General features: G+C 42.5%; 2 protein-coding genes across 3 annotated transcripts in view; one reads left to right on the forward strand and one right to left on the reverse strand.

The window, feature by feature from the left end:
• Positions 1–3: 3 nt before the first annotated feature.
• On the reverse strand, positions 4–7,870 carry TM2D2 (TM2 domain containing 2). Its single transcript, XM_061134431.1, has 4 exons — positions 7,539–7,870; positions 6,624–6,711; positions 3,825–3,940; positions 4–2,344 (listed from the first exon to the last, which is right to left on the reverse strand). The coding sequence occupies exons 1-4, from the start codon at positions 7,763–7,765 to the stop codon at positions 2,131–2,133; spliced, it is 645 nt and encodes a 214-aa protein (XP_060990414.1). The 5' UTR covers positions 7,766–7,870; the 3' UTR covers positions 4–2,130.
• Positions 7,871–8,172: 302 nt separating this feature from the next.
• ADAM9 (ADAM metallopeptidase domain 9) overlaps positions 8,173–18,279 on the forward strand; it is an 88,449-nt gene continuing 78,342 nt past the window's right edge. The window contains exon 1 of one of the 2 annotated variants that reach the window (XR_009691644.1): positions 8,173–8,463. Coding sequence is in view for 1 of the 2 variants with exons in the window: in XM_061134812.1 (XP_060990795.1) it covers positions 8,367–8,463 (97 nt within the window). In the remaining variant the exon portion in view is untranslated. The remainder of the gene's footprint in view (positions 8,464–18,279) is intronic. The other variant, XM_061134812.1, reaches the window with a different exon arrangement.

The raw sequence follows: 18,279 nt of genomic DNA on the forward strand, positions 1-18,279 counted from the left end.
AAATCGCATTTTTAATATTATTCCTTTACTCAAACAGTTTTTCAGGTTTATCACATTTGGCCAGGGTTTGTAAATACAGAAGATGCTCATCACCTAGAAGTCACACTGAAACTAACAAATTTGGATGGTCACAGAGGAATATAGATTCTCAGGTTGTCAGCTAGCAGTGGAAACAACTCTGGTTCCCAGCAGCTTTTCTGTGAGGAGGGCTTCTATAAAATATTCTATAAAATAGAAACTTTAATAATTTACAGACTTTTACCTCTTTACCCAAGTTCTTCTTCCTGGAAACATTCATGATCAATGATTTTGAGTCTGAAAGCTGCCACAGTTTATTTATTTATTTTTTAAAAATAACTTTTGATGGGGTTTGTGAATATCTTTAAGGAGTTTTTTTTTTTCTTCTTTTTTTAAGTGTGAGATGAAGCAGGATTTGTGGTTTAAAGTATTGTCTTATTTGGGGCAGGATTTCAATTTTAGTTTTCCAGATTTTTCTTAAAAGTGAGTTTTTCTTTTTAAAAAGGGGCATCCTTGAACTCTCTTAAGTTCTATGCAGAAATTTTAAGTTTATGTGCATTTTTCTGGGGAGAAGGTTCAATTTCTTCAGGACCCACAGCAATTTAAAATATATTGCCTTAGACTGTAGAGATTATAAATAAGAATCTATTAATTTACAGTTATGAAGAAGTTGAGGTCAATGTGGTATAGAACTTTCAAGACAAAACAGAATAATCTGTTTTCACTTTTACATAGTTGCCACCATTTAATACCATAAGAAAAGTGGTCATGTTAATCAGGGATAATAAAGCTGAAACTTTCAGGAAAACTGCTTCATAATGATAGAGAGTATCCAGTTATTTTAACTGGGATTCCTGGCTTTTATGTCAATTATTACGAGACTAAACTTTGAGCGGTTCTACCTTAATTGCTCCTAGAATTTATATGTTGCCCAAATAGCAGGCTCTTTGTAAACCCCCCTTTTACTTTACACTTAACAGTTCTGTTCAACTCAGATTGTAAGGGATGGGAACTAAGTTTTAAAAACCACAAGTTTAGAACATTTTTTTTTTTTATCCCCTGTGATGTGGGAACTCGAAAGCTTGGCTGTCTCTTTCCCTATGACTAACCACTGTAGCCCACAGTGAAAGACTTTGGTACCATGCTTATTTTGACAAATGTGTTCAGTTTCTTTTTGTTTCCCACAAGTCACATCCTAATTCTATCTAGCACTCAGCAGTAAGATCCTTTAAGGAAGAGTCTGTTTTCCTTTCCAAGGATGTGAGGCTCTTCATTTTATATTATGTAATCATGAAGAAGAGATTTAGAGTTACTTGTATGATTTTTTTTTTAATCAGTCTATAACATGGGCTTTCTAAATTGGTAAATGATACCTTTTCAATAGGAAAATTCTGCCAAGAGGATAGCTGAACCCAGACATGTCTGGAACTGTTGGCTTTCAAAACATAATTGGACATTAGACGGAATTACTATACTGGATATATTGCCTCTCAGGAGTAATAATAATGAAACAATAGGGTTTATTAATAGGATCATTTCAGATGCTCAGCTTTAAGCACAACAGATATTGAGTTTCATTCTACCTATTGAAAATACCCAAACAAGCGTTCCAGGTTGGCAACATTCATTCCGCAATTTAAATTCAGAAAGTCAGAATTTCAGCGTGTATTAAAATTTACTGCTGTTTCTACTTCTGCTGGACATTTTCGTTGGTTCAGCTTCTGACCTCCACTGCACGAAGACTCAGGGTCACAAAGGCACAGGCCAAAAACATCCTGTTGGGTCCAACCGCTCCAAAAGGTTGATGACATAGCAGCACACAGAAATAAAGAATAAGGAGACCCTTCTGCAGCTTATAAGTTAAGCACTATCCTTTATATTTTTGGTACATGAGGAAAGGTACAAACTTGATACCCACAATACTGTCTGCTTGTCATTTCTAGTCAGCAAGGTCAAATTTGGGTCGAACACCCACAGTCTGAAGCCACCTTCCTAACCAAACCCATTCTCTCCAATGAGGGAAAATACTGGTCAGGCCTGACATCCAGGAACTCTGAGCCTGCAGAGATGAATCCAAGAGCCTTGCTCTCTGGGCCTCAGCAGCAGCTCTTCTTAGTAAACAGTACACCAATTGCTGCCGTCACTGGGCATCAGGCCTCCAGTGATCAGCAAAATAAGGTCAACAAACCACCAAATCCCAAGTCCTCCAAGGGTCAAGAGCTTCCCCACTGCTGTGCCAGTGTGTCCCAGGCAGAAACGATCTACTCCAAAACATCCCAGGAAGAAAGAGTAGAGCAAAGTGGTTATGAAGTAGTGTCCGGTATACCTAGACAGAAGGAATCAAGAGGAAGATGCTTACCACGTGAAAATGAAAACACTTAATGCTTTATTAGTGAATTTCACATAAGTGACAAGATGGGAAGATAGTCCCTCTGTGACTTCTTACCAACCCCCTCTCCCCCAAAGGAAGATCTCTAGTTTGTCTAGATTCTCAAAAAGGTACTTGCTAAGGTATGGAGGGGGCTTCCCAGGTGGCCCAGTGGTAAAGAACCTGTCTGCAATGCAGGAGACACAGGAGACATGGGTTCAATCCCTGAGTTGGGAAGATCCCCTGGAGGAGGGCATGGAGACCCACTCCAGTCTTCTTGCCTGGAGAATCCCATGGACAGAGGAGCCTGGCGGGCTACAGTCCGCAGGGTCGCACAGAGTCAGACACGACTGAGCGACTTAGTACATGCTCACACAAGGTATAGAAGACCCAGAGGAACCAATACAGAGTTGGGCTGGATAAGAAACTATTAAGGACATTTACAGCACAGGTATCCTGGTAGGAGTGGTGTCTGGGCGCCCATCCCTTTCCTGAGTAGGCTCCTATCCTGAGGGAGGCTGCAGTTCTGAATGTAGTTCTCTCATGAGGTGTTACCTTCCCCTAAATGAACACTGATCTCCACGTCCCTCTCCTGCTGTTTCATGGCTCCCGAAAAATGGGACTTTTTAGAAGGACTTCTGTCTTACATACTGTGATGACATTCAATTGCAGATACTCTAATGGCATCACCTAACTCAGTCACAACTCTCCATCATGGTATATATAATAGTATACATAAGTTCTGTGCCTTCAAATGGAGTTTACAGAAATAACCCTAATCCGTTTTTTAAAAAGTTAATTAATTTTTGGCCGTGTCAGGTCTCAGTTGCGGCACTCGGGGATCTTCGCTGTGGTGTGCAGGCTTCTCATTCTTAGCACGCGTGTTCAGTCGTTGTGGCATGTGGGCTTAGCTGCCCTGCGGCAAGTAGGAGCTTAGTTCCTGGACCTGGGATCGAGTCCACATCCCCTGTATTTATTGGAAGATGGATTCTTAACCCCCGGACCACCAGGGAAGTCTCAATAACCTAATTCTTTAAGATAATACTGCTTTTCAGGGAGAAAGGCCTGCACTTTTCATAATAAAATCTTTCCTCCTAAAATTCTACGGCTGTTTTCGAAGGACGTATGCCTATCGCAGGAGTTCTGAAGTTGGATCATCTGTTCTACCTCTTCATTTTGTGGAGGAGGGGACAGAGACTCTGGGTGCCCAGAGGTCCTTTAGCTGATTGGTGAAAGGGACATTTAGAATTCACAGCCTCTGGCCTCCTGTTCAGTGTCCCCAACGTTATCACCCCATTGCTTGTGTCCGTGGAGTATGCACAGCGGTAATCATGCTGCCCTTTAACACTTACGGTCAAAGAAAAAGTCAACATCAAAAGAGGGCAGAACAGCCCTACCTCCATCTAAGTACCAGCTACTCCATGCAGATAGCACTTACTTTATACAAGGCTTGTTCTCTCGGAGGAAGGTCCTCGGGCTAGCACACTCGATCCCCTCCAGGGCCCGGCACTGCACCGAAGTGTGCTCCACATCTCCGTAGGCCTGACCCCCGAACTGCGGGGTGACAACCACAACAGAACAGCCACACTTGCCAGAGCGAGCAACACAAACCATCTCTTCATGTGAACTAACAAAAGCTGGCCCAGGACAATAACTATCCTAACGAAGGTGGGGTAAAGCTGTGCTAAAGAGCGAGGAGTTTAGTGACATACTTCAAGCGAGTTTCAATGAGTCGGTCCTCAAGGGACATGGTTTTAAATAAACTCCTTTTCATTTTCTTTCCTTGTGACTACCTTCTTTGATAATATAGTACAGAAGTTTAAAATCAGTTTCATTAAATGACATTTTGGATTAGCGGGACACAAGGCTTTAATTAATCCCAGATTTACAGAAGAGAAGAGCACATGAGTGCATATTTGGGAACGGGTATTCAAAAAGTCAATGTGTAGAGACTATCATACAGAGTGAAGTCAGAAAGAGGAAAACAAACATCGTGTATTAACACATACATGTGCAATCTAGAAATATGGTCCTCATGAACCTATCTGTAGGGCAGGGATAGAGACACAGATGTAGAGGATGGACTTGTGGATGTGTATGTGACGGGGGGGATGGGAAAGGAGAGGGAGGAATGAATTGAGAGAGTAGAACTGAGACACACACGCTACCAAGTATAAAACAGCTAGTGGGAAGCTGTATACCACAGGGAGCTCACCCTGGTGCTCTGTGATGACCTAGATGGGTGGGCTGGGCGGTGGGGTGGGAGGGAGGCTCGGGAGAGAAGGGAGATACGTATACCTATAGCTGACTCACGCTGTTGTATAGCAGAAACTAAAACAACACCGCACAGCAATTATACTCCAATTAAAAAACAAGTCAATGTGCATTTGAGGTCTGTTTTAAATATATTACAAATGAACATCGATAGGAAAGAACTCAGCATGTCAACTGACTCAGGACTTTACTCGGGTCTCGAAACTGTGATTTTCAGCTCACATCCATAGTAACGTAATATATCTATATGTAAGTTTAAATTCCAGCAAAAAATTTCAGAAGAAGACCTCCGACCCTTTGTGTAACTGAATTCTAGCAGAGAAAGCACAGCTGGGTGTTCTCCACTGGCACCTTATTGAGTACTTCCCTACTGATCTTGCTGGAACATTCCTCAAAGGGAAGTGGGTGGAACATGAGGATGTTTACTCTTGCCCCTCCCTTGGGACATGGGGGCCCGAATGCTGACAGGCCCCCAGGACTTCTGGGGGAAGTGACAGTCTGAGCACCTTGACAGGATCAACCCAGTGTTTTAATGAAAATGGGCAAAAGTAAGTATTGTATAGAGATCACTTATTTTTGCCCATTTTCATTAAACACTGGGTTGATCCTGTCAAGGTGCTCAGACTGATCTCTATATGATACTCTGGGCTTCCCTGGTGACTTTGGTGGTAAAGAACCTCTTTGCCAATGTAGGAGATGAGGGTTCGATCCCTGGGTCAGAAAGATCCTCTGAAGAAGGAAATGGCAACCCACTCCAGGATGCTTGCCTGGGAATTCCCACAGACAGTGGAGCCTGGTGGGCTTGTCCGTGGGGTCACAAAAGAGTTGGTCATGACTTAGTGACTGAACATGAGCATACAATGCTCACTCAAACTTTTATCAATAATTACCCATAGAACAAAATCTCATTGTACTGAAAATACTTCTTTACTTGTGACTGCAGCAAGAGTTGCCTTTTTGGCCTTGTTACTTTCAGGTGTATTTCCCTGTGTCTGATTTAGTAACAAAGAATATTTCCCCATAATTTTCTTATAGCTGACGGTGTCCTGACTTGCACTATGCAGCATAAAATAACATAATGGTGAGTCCACAGAGGGGAGGAAGTATGTAAACTTGGTTGGTTCTGGGGAGACTGACTAGGAAGCATGCGTCCAGCTTCAGGGATATTATTAATCGAACTGAAGGGCTTCTTTTCATTCTAAGAGGCCACTGTTATCTAAGGCTGCTCCTGAATGCTACAACCCCCTACAAAGACATATAATGATGAAAAGTGAAAGTGTCAGTCGCTCAGTGTGTCTAACTCTTTGTGACCCCATGGGCTGTAGCCCACCAGGGGACAGCCCTCCTCTGTCCATGGGGATCTCTAGGCAAGAATACTGGAGTGGGTTGCCCTTTCCTTCTCCAGGGGATCTTCCTAACCCAGGGATGGAACTCGGGTTTCCTGTGTTAGCAGGCGGAGTCTTTACCACTGAGCCACCAGGGAAGTATACTGATAGGCCTGATCTATTTCCTAAGGACGTAGTGGAAACTGCTTGCCTAGTGAAAAGAAAGGTCATTGGCAAGAGAAGCTTTGTCCCAAATGCATATGTAACGAAGATAGTGCTCAACCCAGCATCAGTTTTAGAAATTGCATAAACCTTCCTTTTGCTCTTTCAGGAAAGTACGTGCCTTGAAGGGTAGTCAGGGGTGATTATCTGAGCTTCAAATCTGTCAATCACAATGGCCAAAGGAACCAAAGACAGATTGGTCTTTGCACCTGAGTAGTTTGGGCACAGAGCCTGCTTCTTTCTGAGAAGACTAAATGTCTTGTTCAGCCACTGACCCTGACCATGCTGGAAATTTTCAGTAGGTCATTTCAATGAATTAAAAAAAAAAAAAACTCCTCATACTTTTCTGTAATAGCATTTAGGCAATATTGCTTCTCTGTGGAAGAGTTTGCTTATAAAACCAAACAAAAACCCACCTTGAGACAACCATAACCAAGTTCCTGGGATGCTGTTGCGTTTCCAACATGATCCACTGGGTCTTCACATTCTATAAATTCATCGGGTCTGTAAATCACCAGTAAGGTCATCATTAAGGTCTTTCTAAATGGCTGTTTACATGTATGTAGTCATAACGGGCAAGAGACATTTCTGCAAATTTTCTGGGGGTTATCCCTCTGAGTCTTCCCCAAGACAACAGATGCTGTCAATTAGGCTGAAGGACAGCAGGCCAAACAGCCATCCAGTGACCCTTTGGTTGGGGCGGGGTGGGGATGAGGGGTGTTTCTGGTCCTTTTTCTACAGCGATTCTACCTCTGCCTAGGCTTCATCTCTTCCCTAGGCAAACAGCCACAAGGCTATGGGGGCAAAATCCAGGCCAAAGGATTCCCAATTCTCTTGCATTTTTCAAAAGCCTTTTCTTATTTGACCTAAAAGAGACGTTGAAAGGTTTGACTTGGTTCTGCAACGCTAAGGTTACTGCTTTTATTTTTTAAGTAGGTGCCATGTAGAGACGAGTGATTTACTCCACATGTGCACCACTCAGTACCAGCACGAACGAGGGTGTCTCCTTCGGCTAAAGGGAGCAGGTACAACCTCGTACCCTTCTTCCGCAGGCTATATAATGTCACTATTCCCTAGTTCTCCTCTTTGGGGAGCCCAAAGGATCAGCCACCGACACAGAGCGGTTTTCCCCTGCAGCAGTGCGTTGAGTGAGAAATCTGTCATGGTTATTTTCCTCCCGCGTGTCGACGATCAGGTAGGTCCTCCAGGTGGAGAGGGACTCGGGGGGAAAAATAAAGAAGCCTCCCTCCTCCCGCCCCCCCGCACAACCCCCGTGTATCCCAGGGCCCTCCATCTCCATCTCCACCCGCCTCGACGACCCGGTAGCTTACAGGTAAGAGCAAAGGATGACTGGAGAGTGGGGGTCGCCATACTCCCAGCTCGAAGCGCCCGGGGAGCTCTCCGGGTGGGCGGCGCCAGCGGATGTGAGCTCGGGCTCGGCGGTGGCGTTGTGCGAGTGGCTCCGAGACACACAATGCAGCAGCAGTAGATTCCCCAGCAGCAGAGCCGCCTGGCCGCACAGAAGTAAGTAGCTCACCGGGCAGCCCCCCAGCACCATCTTCCCGGGCGCAGAGGCGGAGATCCGGGCTCAGAACCCCCGCCCCAAGCCGGCAACCGCGGACCCAAGCCCTGCCTGGTCAAGGCCTCTCCGCGGAGCCCCACGCCTCGATGCCAAACAGCCAATGGGAGCCCAGATTTTTACGTCCCGCCCAACTCAGACAGCCAATAAGGAAAGGCTGCGCAGGAGGCGGGGCTGCGTTTCGTTTCTGAGGGTCAATTCCGCTTCTGGGGCTCACGCTCCTCCTCCTTTTCCGTGACGAGTGCTTCTTCCAGTAGGCTCTCTCGACCCGCCCCGGAGTAGGCGGGCCTTGAAGCGGGAGGGCGGGGCGAGTGGCGATGGGCGGGGCTGGCTCCTGAGAGGGTCTGAGGGCACCGGAGAGAAAGCCCATTCTCGCTCGCCCGGGACGGAGCGCTCCGTACGTCAGTCAGGCGAGCGGGCGCCGCGTCGGGAGCGAGCTCGGACCGGAGCCGAGTTGCGTCAGTGCCGAGCGCGCGCGCATCGCTGCCAGCCCTGGGGCCCTGGCGGGGCTGGGGAATCGTGGAGCGGGCGGAGGCAGGGGCGCCCGAGTGCTGAGGAGAACCTGCGGGCTCGGGCTGAGATGGGGTCGGGCGTGGGCTCGCCCTCTGAGACTCTCCGCGTCCGGTGGCTGCTGTTGGTGGGCTTGCTGAGCCCGGCCCTCGGTGGGGCTCGGTCAGGTGGGTGTCCGCCCCCAGGGACCTTTCGGGATTCCAGTTTCCTAGGGCCGGGATGCTCGGAGTTTTTACCCCGCGGTGCCTGAGAGTGGCGGGGCCTGGCTTGGGCACTGGAACCCGACCCGAGTCGGGAGGCGGAGCCGCTGGGCTGCCTGTGGACCAGGGCTCGGACCCGAGGCTCCGGGTCTGGGCGCCGCCAGTTCTGCTGGGCACTGTTCTCCGGTTTGGTACCCAGTCCTCGGTCTCTTGCCGAGCAGAGCCTTTTGGGGGTGAGTCCGACCCCCAATCTCTCGCCAAGCTTGGTGCCACCCCCCAAGACCTTCCTGGGGCGACTCTCGGTCCGACCCCGAACCTCAGGGACTCGGCTGAGAGCCTGGGAGGCTGGCTAAATGCTCGCGGAGGGTTTGAGAAGTGCTTTTGAGAAATGGAGCTGGGGTTTGCTTGCAGGGTAAATGTCACTGGGAAAGAGACCGGGAGATGGAACTTTTTGCTCCAGGTTTTCATGACTTGAAATTTTGACCATCATTTTATTAGCGGAGTCACAGTAGGTACCACAGGGCTGAATTTAGTGATGAAATAAGAGGAGGGGGGGATTGCTTTTTTTTGGGGGGGGGGCATTTTGTTGTTCTAGTAAGAATACCTCTTTTTTTTTTTTTTTGGAAACGAAATGCTACATTTTTATAGCCAGTCTTTTATCTCCGTTTTTAGTGGGTTGGTAAGGTCTCAAATCCAGGCAGATAATCCCTGCTCTGCTTAAGTCACAGGCTTACGGTAAGAATTGAATCATTTATGTGAAATAGCTTTTGACTTGTGAAACTTCCTTTAAATACACAAGGTATTTGTATTGGAGATGCTCAGACATAGTGGAAACATTTAAATCGCCAACACTAGCTTCTTTCTGACAACACCGTCTTTCTTTGTTTTGGCTCGTGTTAAATTATTGTTTGCATGGCTGTGTTTTCTTTATCAGCCATAGAGTATTATGGAGAATGGGGTTTCTACTAAATCGTTATCTTGAGAGTTTTTCAAAGATGAGGATTTCAGTGCAGGACTAAATTTAGATTTTTTTTTCTTCCTTATTTTATTATTTTTCAATTAAGAAAATTTGCACCATTGCAGGAATTTTAAAGCTCTCAGTACTGAAACTTTCTTGACTGGGAAGGTACCAAATCTTTTCTGTTTGAAACTGTTTTTGCTATGGTGTTCTATTAATACATGGTTAACATTTACCAGCGTTTAAGGGGAAGTAGGTTAAACATCTGGAGTTTTAGTAATCCATGATTCTGTTTGGAATACTTTAAATAAGACTGATATTTAAAGTTTATGTATTGATTTTTTACATTGTTGCATATAGATGGATGGAATATCCTTATGTTTTTTAACAACAGCTTTAACAGTTTATAGTTAAACAGTTAATAGTTTAACAGTCCCTCACTTAAGCACATATATGCTTTCAAAATTTAATCAGCCGTCATCGAACTCCTATGAACACCTAGCTCAGTGCTTGTGGAGGGGCATAGAGTGACCAAATGTGCTGCGTTTATCTGAAGAATGTAGGGGAAGGTTTTATTGAGAAAGTGATATTTGAACTGATCTGTATGGGTGAATATTCTAGGACAGGAATTCAAAGCAGAAAGGTTTTCGCAAGAGTCTAGAGAGATAAGATGGAGAAGGCAATGGCAACCCACTCCAGTACTCGTGCCTGAAAAATCCCATGGACATGGACAGAGGAGCCTGGTAGGCTGTGGTCCATGGGGTGGAGAAGAATTGGACATGACTGAGCGACCTCACTTTCACTTTTCACTTCCATGCATTGGAGAAGGAAATGGCAATCCACTCCAGTATTCTTGCCTGGAGAATCCCAGGGACGGAGGAGCCTGGTGGGCTGCCGTCTATGGGGTTGCACAGAGTCGGACACGACTGACGTGACTTAGAAGCAGCAACATCAGAGAGATAAGAACAGGACTAGTTAAGGAATGATGAGAATTCACCAGAGGGTCCACCTGAAAGGGAGGTGTGGAAAAAACTAGGGGTAGTTGATGACCTGTTGGGGAGAGTCTTCTGTGATGTGCTATGGGATTTGGACTTTACCCTGGAGGAAGTTGTTTGGGCAGGATGGTTTTTAAGTAGGGATGTGGGCTTCCCAGGTGACAGCGGTGGTAAGGAACCCGCCTGCCAGTGCAGGTCAGATGTAAGAGATGTGGGTTCAGTCCCTGGGTTGGCAGGATCACTTGGAGGAGGGAATGGCAGCCCACTCCAGGATTCTTGCCTGGAGAATCCCATGGACAGAGTGTTGCAAGGAGTTGGACACCACTGAAGCAACTTAACATGCACTTAGCACGTGGTATAACTTAGATTTGCGATTACTGTAACTGGCTACACAGTGGAGGACAGACTATGGAAGGGAGGGACTGGAGGCTGGGAGAGAACAGTTAAGAGGCTTTGTACTAGTGTGCAGTGAAATCAACTCATGTTTCCCTACGGGAATGTTCTTCTAGAATCAGCTGACCAAGTTTTTGCAATACAGGATGTTTAAAACATGTGCTGAAACCATTTCAACTAATGAAAGAGGAATTTGAGTACTCAGTAAGAACCACCCACACATCAGTTACTCTAGGAGTTAAATAGATTTTCTAGGATTTTTTTTAAAATTTTTGCTATTTATAACAATTGTGTCAATGAGGAAGTGCAGTATACATTCCAAAAAGCTGACATAGTACACTTAAAAAAAAACAACAAAAACTAGGGCCGACAAAGGTAACTTTGTATCATTGCGGGAATTAGGCAGGTATGAAACTTCACTCAATTTTTTCTTTTAAGGTAGTGATTATGATGTACAGACCTAAATTTTTTTTTCCCCAAGACTACAATTCTAGAGGAAATGAGTTTTAAAGCTTACTCATGGTGAATCACTGTAAAATGAACTAGGTGGTAAGAACTTGGTCCATACTAATTTTGTTTTTAGGTGCCTGTGAATTGTTTGAATTTGTATGTTTGTGCTAAATAGGAGAATGTAGTCTTTTAAATATAAAGATAATTTGTTTCACACTCTTATGTAAGAAAATAAAAGCATTTCCAATGAAAATATGTATAAAACAAGTTGCTGGGTTCCAAGACTGTTTTCTAAACATACTTTGAATTTTACCTTACCAGGAATTCCCTGGCAGTCCAGTGATTAGGAACTGCTTATTTCACCGTGGAAGGCGTAGGTTCGATCCTTAGCTGGGGAACTAAGATCCCACAAGCCACGTGGCTTAGCCAAATAAAAATTAATAAATAAAATTTACCTTACCAAAGTTGACTATGTATGTATATATATTTAAACCCTGCTTTATTGTAGAATCCCCCCAAAGATGCAAGCTCTAAGTAACTGGAAGCTTTTTCTTTGGAATAGCCACAAGCTCAAATATATGACATAGATAGACTCATGATATTTCTTTTTTTTTTTTTTTCCTTTGATGCCTAGTATACAACAGAGACTTGGAGTTATGCCATCGTTTGTGTCAGAACTATGGGACTGCCTCATAAGTAAATCTGGTCCTCTTGGTATCACAGTAACTAACCCCTGTTACTACCCTGCCTTTGAATGGGGCCAACATGGACCCAATTAAAGTTGAATTACACTTTGAACTGAATAGTCTTGTTCATATGTCAAGATGTTATTGTATCAACAGTTTATTTTTCATTTTGTGACGTGTCATTTCGATCAAATGGTTTTCCCCAAAGTGAGTTAGGGAACGTGAGAAGTTCACCTATTTTATTCAGTTTTTTAAAAATATACAGTTGTTTTGTATTTGTTTATGTTGATTTTAACATAAAGAATTAGAGTATTTCAACTTATAGTAAGTAAAAATGATGTCACTGTCAAACATTTGTCATACTGACAAAACCCATTCCCATACATGGGAAATGCTTCTTTCTCTTTGACATATTTTTTTTTTCCTTTTCATGAGTTTTTTTTTTTATGGTTTAACTTATTTTAGAAAGGATCCTCCCCACCCTTTCCTTTAGTAGCTCCTAAGAACTCTCATACAAGTAGAGCCCTAGAGAGCCCATTCCACTTCCTTTGATAGGTTGGAATCTTGTTATGAATAGAAGCTCCCATCTCAGCTGCTTAAGTGGGGAGGGTAAGCAATGTATGAAGTATATGATGTATCAATACAATAAGTTCTCTTCATGCAAACGAGTTCTGTTCTGAGAGTGCCTTCCTAAGTCCAACAAAGTTAAACTAGGTACCCAACTAACACAATCAACTGTATGATACTGTACTGTAATAGGCTTAGAAAACTTTTCACACAAATATACATAAAAAACAAACAAAAACATTTAAAATCTTACAGTACAGTACCTTAAAAAGTACAGTAGTGCAGTATAATAGCTGGTATACACAGGCATGTTTGCATCTTTGGAAGTTTGCTACTTCAAGGTTTGTATGTAGGGGACTTATTGTACAGTGAAATATAGCATTGCATTAACATGGACAAATGTGTGGGCATGAGGATTTGTGGGAAATTGCTATGAAAGATGCTAATCATAAAAAATAAAGCTTATTTTAGGTTGTGCATGAAAATTTGCAATTATAAGCTCTATGTATGTATAGCTGTAAAGATGAAAAGAGGTCATTTACTCAGTATATTTATTGAATGTCTGTTGCACTAGTGCAGGAAACAGGATGAATAATGTACCGCCCTTTGTTTCAAGAAACCTAAATTTCTTGGTAGAGGAATTTAAATCCTCTGTGGTATTAAATCTTATAAATGGTGTTTTTTTCCCCGAAGGACTGCTTACACACAAACAATGACAAAGGCCCTGTTTGTTTTTAAATGTAAAAATAGGTAAATGTAAAACAAAAGGTGATAACGCAAAAATTGTCAGAATATAGGACATAGCAGTGGAAATTATGGTTATGTTTGAAGAGAGCTATTAATGTATATGTTCATGTGGCATTGACCTTGTAAATGGAATGGAAATACATGGCTCAAAATAACAGTGATTTATGAATCTAATTAGTTTCTCTTCAAGAAATAATTCAAACAGAATTGTCTTCAGCCTGTATGTTGAACCCAGGTTTATTTTCTGTAGTGAAAGTACTTAAGGGTGACTCTTTGTTGACATAGTAGGTGGGAAGGAAAAGGGAAAAGTCCTTGGCTGAGGTTCACATTTGTTTGCTTTGCATTTAGGTAGAATTCTTTTAACTTATTTCTGTCTACAGTTGTAACGGAGGAAGGACTTCAGTGCCCGGGGCACAGAAAGCCAAACTGTGACAGCAGGTGTTTGCAGTGAAGTCAGGATTTGTTGTACAGAGTGGGAGACAAGTCTCAGATCCACTTCAGCTTGACTTTTGAGTTTTTTTTTTTTTTCTTTCTTTCTTTTTTTAAGGAGAAGAGCAAAGATGCTGGGATTTATCATCATCTTCTAGCATTTCTTTTTAAAAAAACTTTAAATTTTTTATTGGGGGTATAGCCTATTAACAATGTTTTGACAGTTTCAGGTGGGCAGTGAAAGGGTTCAGCCATAAGGATTCATGTATCCATTCTCCTCCAGGGTTTCCTGGGTGGCTCAGTGGTAAAGAATCTGCCTGCCAATGCAGGAGACATAGGTTCAGTTCCCGGGGTTGTGAAGATCCCCTGGGTAAGGAAATGATAATCCACTCCAGTATTCTTGCCTGGAGAATGCCATGGACTGAGGAGCCTGGTGGGCTACAGTCCATGGGATTGCAAAAGAGTCAGACATGACTTAGTGACTAAACAACAACAGTTCTCCCCCAAACTCCCCTCCCATCCAGGCTGCCACAGAACACTGAGCAGAGTTCCATCTGCTATACTGTGTCATTTTCTGACATTTTGTAATCGTGGTTCTAGGAGTCAGAATGTGTCTGGTTTATGATTCGCTGGCCGGCCAGGTGGTCCATGGAAGGAGGCCTGTGAGCTCATCCTGCCCTGGAGAAATGATCAGAGTTTATACAGGAATGATAGATAGTATCTACAGTAGCAGTTTTATCACCTCAACTGTTATCGGCAACCGGAGTGCAGTCTTAGTCACCTAACTCTGGTTGATCTATTCAGTTAGTGTAGGACTGAGGTCAGAGGGGACAAGAAAGGGGATAGAGTTTGGAATAGAGAGATTAATCATAAACTCGTTAAGGGAACTCAGTTTCACAGGTACTGTTACACAACATGTAGTCAGACTTCCTCCAAAACACAGTGCATAAAAATACCTAAGGAGTCAGAGGAAGAAAAAAATGCTACTAACTCACACCTTTTTCTTTCTTTTACTAAGTATAGGACATTTTAAGTTTCCTGTTTCAACTCTTACTTTTATCTCTAGCCTGTGTTTTCTAGTAATGTGACTTTTGTCACCTTATGCACAAGGTCACATAAGCATCAGATTCTGTCACATTTGAGCTGATTGTATTAAGATTTGCATTGTGAACTGTCTGCTGCTTCTAAGTCATTTCAGTTGTGTCCAACTCTGTGTGACCCCATAGACGGCAGCTCACCAGGCTTCTCTGTCCCTGGGATTCTCCAGGCAAGAATGCTGGAGTGGGTTGCCATTCTACCAGTGGTTTTTTTGGGGGGGTGATTTTGCTCCCTGGAAGGCATCTGTAGGATATTTTCTAGTTGTCACACTGGTGGAGCTTCTGGATAGGGTGGGTAGAGGTCCTCACCACCCTGCTTTGGCCAGAAAAACACCCACAGCATAGAATTTTCTGGCCCCAAATGTCAATAGTGCTGAGGCTGAAGCTTTGTAATACAAATAATGTGGATGCACATCCTTTACAGTGACATGGGAAACTTGGTCTTTTGATTCCCATGAGAAAGGGCTACTAATTAAAGACTAAAAAATAAAGGGAATTTGGGGAAAATCTATGCAAGGTATGAACGGGAAAAAGAATACAAATAAGCCAAGACTAGTGATAAAGAAGTGTTGAAAAATATGGGAAGGAGGGTTTTCATACAACTAGTGTATATTTATTTTTGAATGACCTAACCACAATATGTGCATTTCTTATGATGTTTTGAACTCCTAAGGCACTCAGAAAGTGGATCTTTGGATTTTAAAACCAAGAAGTCAGTAACAGAATAGTAGCTCTTATGTGTAGAAGTTATTTTGGTGTGGTGTAGTTGTGAAAGCCTTTAAAAGATAAATGATTAATTTCGCTTCCCCCACTCCCCCCCCCCAAAACAAGAGTTGTGGTTGCAAATGTATGGAAGGAAAGGATGTGTCTTATATTCCTTTATTGGATTTTCATTCTTTGCTAACAATCTTGGTAAAAAAAAAAAATCCATAGCTTCAGTCCTGGCTGGAAATTAGTCCTGACCTTCTCAGGTTTCAGCGTGAGAGCTCTTTAGATATGTGCCTGCTCATTGGTAGTTATCTTTTCTGAGGTATTTCTTTTTCTCTGTGATGTTTGTTTCTGAGCTGTAACAAAGAAATTTCAGTTGAGTTACATATGGTTTAGCTCCTCGCATAACAGTTTCCTGAGCCTACTAACATATCCCTGCCTGTAATGATTTACTTAAAAAATCTTTTACTTTGAAATATTTATAGAATCTCAGGAAATTCATATAAATGCACAGAATGATTGACTTTTTATCACACGGAGCTTCTCATCTGTTACTCATGGAAAGCATTTTATTCCTATCATTACTTCTAGAGTGACTGTCCTAGTAGTTGAACAAGTGACCATGATCTAGAACAAAAATATTAAGGGAATTTGAGAAAACTGAAGGTCCTTGAAAGGTTTATTTTGGGCGAGGAAATAGTCCTACACCTAAGTTAATTTAGGATTAAGAGTATTTTTACTTAGTGCTTTGAAACCTCATCAGTTAAGGCCATGGATTTCTTTTGAGATGGTTCCCAACTGACAACTCCAAATATCTGAGGGGTATTTTGTCATAGTGTATCATAAGGACGCTTATGTCAACCAGCCTCTGATTGCTTTTGTGAGTATTGGAGTCCATTTCTGTTCTTTTTATGTCATGACATGAAGCCCCATTTAGTTGTTGTTATGCCAAACAGGGTAAAGAGTTTGAAAACTGTTAGTGTGACGTGTTGTATTGAACATGAAATAAGTTATATTTTCCTGTTTGCATTGTATCTTTAAAAATTCCAAACTAGACAAGATTATAGACATTTTAATGCACAGTGGTGTTTTGTGAAAGGTTGGACTTCATTTTAATCTGCATTTGAGACCTCTGAGGGACATAAGGCAGTTAAGGAGTGAATGACTGTTAAGAGTTTGGATGGAACGGAGGTGAGTGGGAGTAGAAGGTGTCATAATCTAGACGTGAAGTTAATGAGACTGATGGGTAGACAGCAGGTGCTGAGATGCTAGATAATCAGTACTTTAAGTTTTTTTTTTTTTTAAGTTGAAGAAACACCTTTTTTCCTCCCCTTTTAACTTTAACGGTAATTTGGGGTTTCAGAATACTCATAAAAACAAATTCAAACAATATAGTCAGGCTTGAGTGCAGGAAATAAAAGTCCTTATCTCATTACTCTACTCCCTAGTTCTATTCCATGGGGGTAACCACTTTAAACAAGTTTGGTATGTTTACTTATGGTACTTACATGTTTGTTTATGACACACCTTATGGTCATATGGGGAAGGAAATGGCAATCCATTCTGATATTCTTGCCTGGAAAATCCCAAGGACAGAGGCGCCTGGAGGGCTGCAGTCCATATGGTCACAAGAGTTGGATACAACTGAGCAATTAAACCACCAGCACCATGGTCTCAGGGCTTCCCAGATGGTGCTAGTGGTAAAGAACCCACCTGCCAATATAGGAGACATAAGAGACATGGGTTTCATCTCTGGATGGGGAAGATCCCCTGGAAGAGGGCATGGCAACTCACTCCAGTATTCTTGCCTGGGAAATCCCATGGACAGAGGAGCCTCGTGGGCTATAGTTCCTAGGGTCACACAGAATTGGACATAACTGAAGCAACTTAGCATGCACCGCGGTCTCACATATAGGATATGTGTTGTATTAGTAATGTTTCATAGAGGTTATAAATAATACAGAGTTTATAAAGTGAAGGTAAAAATGAAAGTCTCTCCCCTCCTCCCACTCCCTATAGATTATTACTTTAAAAAATATTATATCACTATAAGAAATTTAAACATACACAACAGTAGAGAGAAGAGTAATAAAAAGGAAAAAGAAAGACAAAAAGGGACTTTCCTGGTGGTCCAGTGGTTATGGCTCTGCACTTCCACTGCAGGGGGCGCAGGTTTGATTCCTGGTCAGGGAACAAAGATTCTCGCATGCTGCAGCCAGAAAAAAAAAGTAATGAACTCCTGTGTACCCAGATTTTAATATAATTAAATATAATCCAGATTTTAATATAATTTCGTATGTGTCTGATCCCTCAAATGCACACTGAATTATTTTGATGCAAATCCTGGATGTCATGTCATGTTGCCCTTGAATATTTAGAATGAATCTCTATGACATGAGGACTTTTAAAGAAAACCTTACCCACAGTATGCATATTACACTTTAAAAAATTAACACTAATTCCTCAAGATTTTCACATATCTATGCAGCGTTAAAATGAGACTGTATCAGATGCCAGCATGGGGGTGTGTCTTCCTAAGGGATTTATATGGCCTGTTTTAATTACGTCCAAATTTTGCTTAAGTGATGACTTAATTTTTTTATAGTTATGTTATTTTTCAAATAATACATGATTATTTAATACCTTTGATAATTTCAAAAATACCAAATGGGATCCTAACAGTAAAATTTTGTATTTATACATAAATCCTGCTTGATTACTTCAATGACAATGAAACAAGATGACTTTGTGCT

This window comes from Dama dama, chromosome 32 (assembly GCF_033118175.1).
Source record: "Dama dama isolate Ldn47 chromosome 32, ASM3311817v1, whole genome shotgun sequence".
Taxonomy (NCBI): Eukaryota; Metazoa; Chordata; class Mammalia; order Artiodactyla; family Cervidae; genus Dama; species Dama dama.

Coding starts and splice junctions, on each gene's coding strand:
- TM2D2 (XM_061134431.1), bottom strand. CDS start 7,765: ATGGTGCTGGGGGGCTGCCCGGTGAGCTACTTACTTCTGTGCGGCCAG. Junction 3,941..6,623: donor TTGGTTATGGTTGTCTCAAG/GTGGGTTTTTGT, acceptor GTCACCCCGCAG/TTCGGGGGTCAGGCCTACGG. Junction 2,345..3,824: donor GAGAACAAGCCTTGTATAAA/GTAAGTGCTATC, acceptor CCTTCTGTCTAG/GTATACCGGACACTACTTCA.